The 9033-nt window shown below is 41.9% G+C and overlaps 1 protein-coding gene across 7 annotated transcripts in view; it reads right to left on the reverse strand.

Annotated features, from left to right (window-relative positions):
- RUNX1T1 (RUNX1 translocation partner 1) overlaps nucleotides 1–9033 on the reverse strand; it is a 184738-nt gene that overhangs the window by 54538 nt on the left and 121167 nt on the right. For all 7 annotated transcript variants that reach the window (XM_019527918.1, XM_019527915.1, XM_019527922.1 and 4 more), the window contains one exon: nucleotides 7360–7541. In XM_019527918.1, coding sequence (XP_019383463.1) covers nucleotides 7360–7541 — 182 coding nt within the window. The remainder of the gene's footprint in view (nucleotides 1–7359; nucleotides 7542–9033) is intronic.

The raw sequence follows: 9033 nt of genomic DNA on the forward strand, positions 1-9033 counted from the left end.
TTTTTTTTTTGGGGGGGGGGGGGGGGCGTTGCTTAATATTCTGTATCCACATTGTAGGTATCCACCATACATGTACAGGTACTAAGTCATGTTTCTGGGCCATAGAAACATTGACTCTATATCCTCAAAAGAAAAATAAATTTATTTGTACAAAGCAGGAAGTCTTTTCAGTTAGTTAATTTAAAAATCAGGTAGAAATTTTAAGCAAAGCATTCAATCTTAAAAATAAAATAAAATAAGGGAATTGTATTAGTCTAGGTTTTTAGCCTTACTACAGTGGGATACAGGCCCCAAAAGTTGTAAACAAAATATAGTGAACACTTTGTTCATGACATGTCATGAACAAATTACCAAAATGTGTTGTCTCCTCAGGTGTCAGTTTTTTCTATCTTGCAGTGACTGATGGCTCCCAGTGTTATTACAGAAACAGATTGATCTTTTTAATGAGCTAGTTTAATAGACTCCAAAATCTCACCGTGGCTGCTCATCCATGTCAGACCATATGCACCAAGAAAACATTCAGTAAAACACAAAGCTCTGCTGTCAGATTGCTCTATAAAACCTCACATACAGTAGATTTGGGTATGCAGATAAATAACTAGAGATGGAAAATGCATATATACAAACAAGCTGCTGAAAAGCTATGCAGAAAAAGTTACTGTATACAGACATATTCTTGGCTTTAGTAAAAATCCCTCAACGTGCATGTGTGTACATATACCCAATGCAGATACTCCTTTCTCTTCCAAATTCAGTATGGTATTTCACCTCTACTGCAGTCAATTTTATAGTTTACATGCAAGTATGCTTGTACGTTTATATATAGCATGTGGAAAGATTCATTTTTTTCTGGACCAGTGGGGCAGAATGTGAGAGTGCAGCTTATCTGATTTCAGTGACAGAGGACTACATAGTAAAAGGCAGAATTTATTCTCATACATTTGTTTCCCCTGGAAAGACGCTTTTTATTTAAATATATGCAATTACAGGCAGGAGTTATGCTGCTCAATAATTTCTACCATTTTTTCCTATATGAAAAATATTTAGGTATCTAAAGAAATGCTACACTTATCCCTATGTCTTTCTCCCTTTGTGTGCTTGTATAAATTATCTTTAAACAGAACTGGAAGAAAGAGAATCACTGGTTTCACCCACACATCTAGAGCTGTGCATATTTTGGCTCTAAGGAAGATTTTATGGTTGATTTACTTTATTACCAAATTTCAAATGATGTAGATTCCTGTTCAATAGATTTAAGAGTCTTCTCAATAGGATTCCATCACACATTGCCATCAGGTCACATGGCAACTCCACTGGAATTAAGCTGATGCGTTTACCTTTCTTTTTGTAGAGAGTTACCCGAGTGCACCTAAACAATAGCAGAATTGTTCAGTGTGACCAGGCTCAAGCCTTATTTTTCTAAGCTTATGGTTGCATTCCAATAGATAAACAAGTGCGTCTTTTAAGTTTGTAGTCGCTCAAACCTACATCCAGGCTCCTCCCCAGTGTCAAATATTAGGCAACTACAGTGGAACTTATGTGAAATTGAAGGGTGCCTATACACAAGCCGGGAGGCTTTTCTGACACACTGGAATTCCAGTGTGTCAGAGAAGACTCGATTAATCAAGTCTGCTGGAAGGTGGCAATACCAAGCTCCAGCAGCCTCCTGCATTTCGTGTATCAGCATCCCCATGCTTAAAAATGGTAGTGGGGGCATTTGAACTAAAGCTTGTCAAGCAAGCTTTTAGCTCAAGCTCTCCTGCCACCATTTTGAAGCATGGGGACACTGATATACAAGATGCAGCAGTGCTTTAATTAGAAAGGCTCTCAGATCTGCTCTAATTAAAGCAACTGTCACCCCCTACCACCACCGCATGTGTAAAAGTGCCCTAAGTGTCTAGCTTCAAGTAAACAAACCACAAAAACCCTACCTAATTAGGCACCTATACTTTTGCCAGCAAACTTCCAGGTCATCTAAAATTCCGCTACTGTGACTGTGGATGTGTTGCCATTCAGACTGAACTGTGTCTCAGCAGCAATTTCATGTCTAAGTCTACGTGGTATTCACAAATGAGGTATATTTGTGCCTCAGTCCCCTTAAAGTAGGTAGACCCACGGAACATACTTTCCACACACTGACAATGTTGACCTCAATGCAAAGTATAGCACACTATCACTTTCATTTAAAAAGGTGACGGATGGTTAAAGCCCTTCCCTACAGCTTAGAGACTTGACTTCTAATCCCATTGCCACCGGGGGGGTGGGAGGGGGTTAAAAAACATAACTCCCATTTCCATGAAAGTGCCTTAACCATCAGGGCTAGAGACAGAAGTTACACATCAACCAGTTTAAGTGATCGAAGCAGTTTTAAACCTGTAACAGAATAGAAGTTCAGTTCACGTAAACCACTTTCAAAATGGCCAAAACCAGTTTAAGATAAACAACTTCCCTGTGACCCAACTTGCCTGGCTAGGATCAGCTCAGCCCTGCCCTCTCTACAACACCCACCTAAGAGAGACAGGGGGTGCGAATGCACTGGTCCAGCTAGGCACTGCCTTCCCCTACCTCAGGTCTGCCCAGTGATGGGAGGGGAAGAGGGAGGGAAGCCCCCACCAGAGGCTTTTCATAACCCCGCACCCCAATGAGCCAGGTTGGGATCAGCTATAAGGAGAGGGGGTTGGGCTGAGCTGATCTCAGCCCAGTGAGCTGGGCTGCAGGGGAGCGAAAAGCCCTTGGTGGGGGCCTCTGTGCAAGGCAGGCCCTGGCTGGGGGAGGCCAGTGCCTACCTGGCCCAGTGCATTTACGCCCCAGTCCCCACCTCTCACAGGCAGGGGCTGAGGAGGGGGCAGGACTGAGCTGTTCCTAGTCTGGTGAGCTGGGCTGTGGGGGACAGAAAAAAACCCTGGTGTGGTCTTTCCCTTACACCAGGCAGAGTGTGTGCACCCCTCCCTCCCCTCAATCACAGACATGGGGCTGGGGAGGGGGCATGGCTGAGCTAATCACAGACCTGCTAGCCAGGCTCTGGGGGCTTTTCCCATGTCAGGCAGATCCCAGCTGGGGGGCTAGGTCTGCCTTCCCCGGTGGGGGCTTTTCACCACCTAATGCCAGACAGACCCCAGGGCCAGGTGGTGCATTCCAGTCCTCTCATAGATTTTCTGCTGGCTCTCCCCTCCTTGCGGCTGACAGTCGGGATGTGGGGTGCAGGTTGGTCATGTGTCCAGCAGCCAATCAGGTGTGGGCTGCCACTGGGCTGGGTTTAGCAGCCTTAGGGAGCTGGCCATGAGGGGCGATGCATCTGAGCATCCCCAGGCTCTTGGCCTGGGCCAGTGCAGGCTTCTGCCCCCCTGAACACTGAAAGTCAGTTCAGTTTGTTATTGGTTCAAATTACACAGCTTAGACAAACCTGTGAAGATTGAACCAATTCCACCTCAGGCTTTTTGAACCTTTGTACTTAGACCAGGTTACAAAAGCCAGGCAGGGATGGGAATACCTTCCACCCCTCCTGTTGAAGCTGAGCCAGGCAAGAGCACAAGAGGTGGCATGACTTTGTAGGTGGAGCCCAGGGTTCCATGACATCTTAAAGCTTTTGTATTTGCTTAATTTCTGGCCAAACAAACCTGCTGTTAATTTCTATGTTATGGCAGAGCTGAAACAGAGGAGAGAGAGAGAGAGGACTCACACTTGATGGTCAAGGCAGACGAAACTCTTGGGCTAGAGATGATTTCTTTTATTACATCAACTAAATAGTAGCAAAAAAATTCTATCTTTGCAAGCTTACAGGTCCAAATACCCTTCATCAGTCAGAGGAGAGTTCAAAGATTGTAAATGTTCTTCCACATAGAAAAGAAACTTCATCTTGTACAGGGGAGGTAAAGGATGGTGCAGTTCCCCTGGGTTTCAAAGTTCATTTGTGAAAAAGTTTCTCTATGAATATGCAGATTAGGCAGAGAGACAGCTCCAGCAGGTTTCTTCCCTGAAGGTGTCAGATGTCAGGCAGGGAGTTGAATTTTGCTTATTTCCTGTTTAACAATGAAGTTTACATTTCCAAATGGCTAATTACAATTTCTTCTGTGTTTCAGTGAAATAGATTTTAGTTGTGTTGGTCTAAATAGCAGAGGCATACAAAATTCTTGGGTTAAAGGCAATGTCTTTTATTAGACCAACTAAACAGTAGCAAAAAAAAAAGATGAAGTTTCTTTTCTGCCTGGGAGAACTTTTACAAACTTTTAATTCTCCTCTGCCTGATGGAGGGTATTTGGACCCATACACTTACAAAGAAAGACATTTTTTGTTACTATTTAGTTACTCTAATAAAAGATATCATCTCTAGCCCAAGAGTTTTGTCTGCCTCTGTTTTTTAGACCAACACAACTTGATGGGCAAGGCTTTTCATGGGAAGTGGGAGATTAGGACTTCAACTCTTTCAGGCTGAAGGAGGGCAAGGAACATTGCCTGCTCCTCCCCAGACCAGCTTTAAAAAAATAGAGGTTGCAAAGTTGTCATCCATACAAGAAGGGACTTTCCAAAGGGAAATCTCAGGTGCTTATGTCCAGGAGGGATTTTTGAGCTGTGAATCTTAATTTTGCACAGGTGCCTAAGGGCTATAGGTAGGTACCCATTTATGAGAAAATATTAAGATTTCTCAGATACCCCTGTGCTTAGCATTTCCTAGTAGCTGGCATATGCCTGTTTAGCATCCTGGCTGTTGAAAATCCCATTGCTGGGTCACATCTGTGAATTCCATGCTGGACAAATTTCCTTGGCCCTAATTTGTTAAACTGGGCTATTCCTGATCAAAGTTTACTTCTGAATCCAGAATTTTTTGAGTCATTACTCTTAACAAACTACACTGCCTGTGAGCTCATGCTTTCCTGGACAAAAGAGACAAACCAAACATAGGTTGAAATTGCACTCACCACAAATTTTGGGATTCAACAAATTGTGGCTCCAACTGAATAACTATGCTTTTGGAATGCCAAGTGTTATGCTGTTTTGTCAGATGGGTCAAGAAAGAATAATTTCTACCACCCAAGAAAAATAGGAAGCACTGCAAGGTTCTTTCCTCTGTTATACAGACCTAATGTCATTTTCCCCCTTTTCCGGGACCTAGCGCATACAAAGACCTGAACTGGCTTCACAGATCCTTTAAGTTGTGTTTATTATGTAAGAAGCACGTGATTCCTCCTTTTGTTCTAGCTCCTGTCCTATGGAAAAGATCCACATAGATCCCTGGGCTCATTTCTAATATTTTGGGAGGTCCTGGTTTCCCAGCACGTGTTATTTTCAATATGTTGTCTTGCAAATGCCAAAGGACTGTGGCACCTTTGCCACAAATAACTGATACTTCAGCTTAAGAAAATCCCTCCCTTTGCATGAAGTCACAAGATTGAAGGGCAACTCTTGATGCATTAGTCAAGCTACTCATCTTGGACACAGTTTGCTGTTAACATTTGCGACCATCAGTAGCATAGGGAGCTCACTGAGTGGTCAAGATGGGGGAAGGCAAAAGTATGCCAACCACAGGAGATGGGGGAGGGAGCAGAACATGGTGTCATGGGCAAAGGAAAAGGGACTTCCTGGACTGCTGCTACTGCTGTTGTTGTTCGGTGTGAGCAGTATCAGCTCTCCTGTGGCTGGGACTTCCTTAAAGGGATCCTGGTGCCCTGTTCACTTCCTTTTCCCCCATATATACATATTGGAACCAGGGCACTGGCAAAGGCTCTACAGAGGAAGTGGAAGGGGAGCACCATTCTGCTTGCCCCACTTGCCCCCCACTTCCTAGATGCACTGATTGGTGTGATGCTGCCCTACCCAGCTCTTATGGTGGGCAGAAGTGGCAAAGACCTTGATTCTGGTGCCTGCTCATAGTCAGCATCTGTGGTGGGTGTCTGTCTTAGTTATACTACTGGAGGCTACTAATATTTGGTCTAGCTTTTGTAGGAAGGGAAGCAAAAAGAATCTCAGTCAAAAACTGGCATCCATGCAACTCTTCTAGGGTCTGGAGAATCTTGAGGGCCAACAAGGAGTCTCAATAATGTGTCAATCAGCTCAAAGGATATCCCTAGCATGTACTCTGCAGTAGATTGCCATGTCAGATACATTGGGCGTATCCTACCCTCTAACAGCCACCCAGTCTTAATCTTTACTGTTCATTTGTAGCATGAGTGCTTTGAGGTATCATGAACTAAACACTGGCAAAACCTTGCATCTATTTTCTGAACCTCACAAATTCACATATTTTCAAATAGTTGCTATTTCATTTTCCTCCAGCAGCCTCAGTTATCTTCAGACCATGTTTTTCCCATATGCTGTGTTCTTCCACTGTCTGCCCGTAAACTAAAATGTCACCTATATAAACTGCATTCCCTCCAGGGCTTACAGAATCTCCATCTTTTCACTACAGAAGATATCTGGGGCATCTGTGATGCTTAATACAAAAGAAATTTCTTCCAAGTGGAACTGTATAAATTGTCAGCTTGGTACTATCAGTGACAAAACAGCAGCTAAAATCCACTACTTGGCCCTAGTGAAAATCAAATAAACAAAATCAAATTTCTGACCTTATATTATCAAACAACAATCAAAAATAAATTAGAGTCACTAAACACAGAACTTTATTACAATAAGGAAAGAGAGTCTTGCCCTTCATCCACATGAAAACCACTCCATCACATACTGTGTCACTGTTTCTCTGGAGGCTTTATGACTAAAGTTATCCCTTGTTTCATGTTGAAAACAGTTTCCTCCTACAGGTTTAAAAAGGTGAATATATCTTTGCATATCTATGGTTAAAAGCATAACACTGCTGAATACATAACTGAAAATTCAATTGCACTGTGAAGCATACTTTATATTCCCCAACATGCATGGCTATCTGATTTCCCATATTTAAATCTTCTTTGGACAAAAAACTAAATGCAGACAGACTCGCATATGGAATGATCTGCTAAGCACTTTAAACTGCATACAGATACTATGCACCAAATAGTTATTAATAGCACTATAAACAGATCTGTATTATTCCTAATTATGCATAGTCATGTTCTCCCCTCAGGCTTATGTGGCTGCATAGGACTCCACTGTTTGGAGTCCTATATGAATATACATTTCATATAGAGACAGAGGTAGCCATGTTAGTCTGAAGTCAAGCAGAAGACAGGGTAGGTACAGATTCAAGGATAATCTGGCCATTACTTAGGTGGAACTGAAAAATTGGATTTTAGAAAACTAAACACAATTTTTGTGGGATGAAATGGGGAAATTCACATTGCTTTGCTCATTGTAAGAGGCATCAGCACATTAGTCATGTAACCTAAAAAAAGTTTACTGTTGCAGTGTAAAAGTACAGTGCCTTCTCACCTGTCTGGAGTTCGCCTCTTCCCGTTTTCGTTCACATCGAGAAGCAGCTCTGAGGAATCAACAGGTGAGGTGGTGCTGGCATCCAGAAGCAGCTGTTCATGCTGAGCGAGGTACTGGGCGGGGTTCTGCTTGGCCAGCCTTGCACAGTGCAGGAGCTCCCGCTGTAGCAGGGGCAGATTGGCCTGTAAGAGTGTTTTCAGACATTAAGGGAGCACTGAACGGCTCTCAGGCAGTCTCATGAAGATAAAGCAGCAAAATTAGAAATCAATGAAAAACCCACTCCCAGTTGAACCTATTTTGCTAATCTTGTATTACACTTATTTTACTTAGCCATGTTTAAAGAGAGAACCTTATTTGAGGGTAAAGTCATGGTGGGGATGGGTGTGCATGCATGTATGAAATAGTGAGAATCTATTTACTGATCTGGAGGACAATAATTAAAATGCTAAAAGAAAACCAATCTCATACTCCAAATCTTTAAAGCTGGCAAAAATATATCTCTGTCTTCCTTGGTTTCTTATTATTATATTTGTGTTTCATTTTATATTCAGATTGTATAACTATTAACTTTCACTTCTTTTTCTTGACTAAAGACCATTAGTGAATCTGAGTCTAATTTTTTTTCAGAGGCCTCTGATATACGCATGCAATCTTAAAATGACTTGTACAGAGTAATGTAGACATGAAAGGGAACAGCTTAGATATGTCACTGACTTAAGTTCTTATGACTAGTGCTAGAGAATAATTCAATTACTTCCAATTGAAAGGATAAGTTAAAGGGAAAAAATGCTCTGAGTTTACAAAAAAAAAAATCACCTTTAAAGAACAAAGCATGAAAAAATTCAGCATAATAAAAGGGAATGTTTGAAAAGGTGTGAACACAAGAGAGGGAAGTTTAGGGGAAAAATACTTTCCAACTTTAAATGACAGCAGATGCTACCAGGCATTTATTATTACACATCCTAATGATCATAAGATGCAATCTATGAAAAGCAAGTAGGACTAGATAACAAACAGGGTGCTCGCTGGAGATTTTTTTGTATTTAAATATAAATATAAATGCTCATGCCTCTGGAAATGCAAGACACCTTAACTGGCCTAGTACCATGCCCTGGCTCATCACTAAGAAACATGTAACTGAATACAGATTATTCCTGTTTTACCGGCAACCACCATAACAGAGATACCAGCAGATATTTTTATTTGTTTGTTTGTTTTTAAGAGCCCCTCATATAGAAACATGAAATAGGTTCAAAGCATTACCTATACTAGAATGTCTTGTCTTGTGTGATGGAGAGAGGCAGGAAAACTAACAATGCCAAAATTATATAGATATAAAATTCTGGTGAAATTTCAGGATCAAAACTGAATAGTCCTATGTAATTACAGAGTGCAGTTCATCTTCAGAACAGTAGGTTTTCACCCCCACTTGAAGTAGGAATGTGCTTAAAAACCCCATTTGCAGATTGTAAAATGGGGAATTAATTTATCAAGTCACAGAGGGAGTCTGTCAGACACAGGATTAGAATTCATGAACTGCTTGTTCCCAGTTCTGTCCTTGGGTCAATCAGGGAAAGGTTCAGGATTTTGTAAAGGGAGATGAAAGAAGGTAAGAGGCAGGGAGAGGAGGTGCAGAGGGGAAGAGATGGGGGGAAGTCTTACCCAGTTTGAGGA

Source organism: Gavialis gangeticus, unplaced genomic scaffold (assembly GCF_001723915.1).
Source record: "Gavialis gangeticus isolate Ggan-Ray unplaced genomic scaffold, GavGan_comp1, whole genome shotgun sequence".
Taxonomy (NCBI): Eukaryota; Metazoa; Chordata; order Crocodylia; family Gavialidae; genus Gavialis; species Gavialis gangeticus.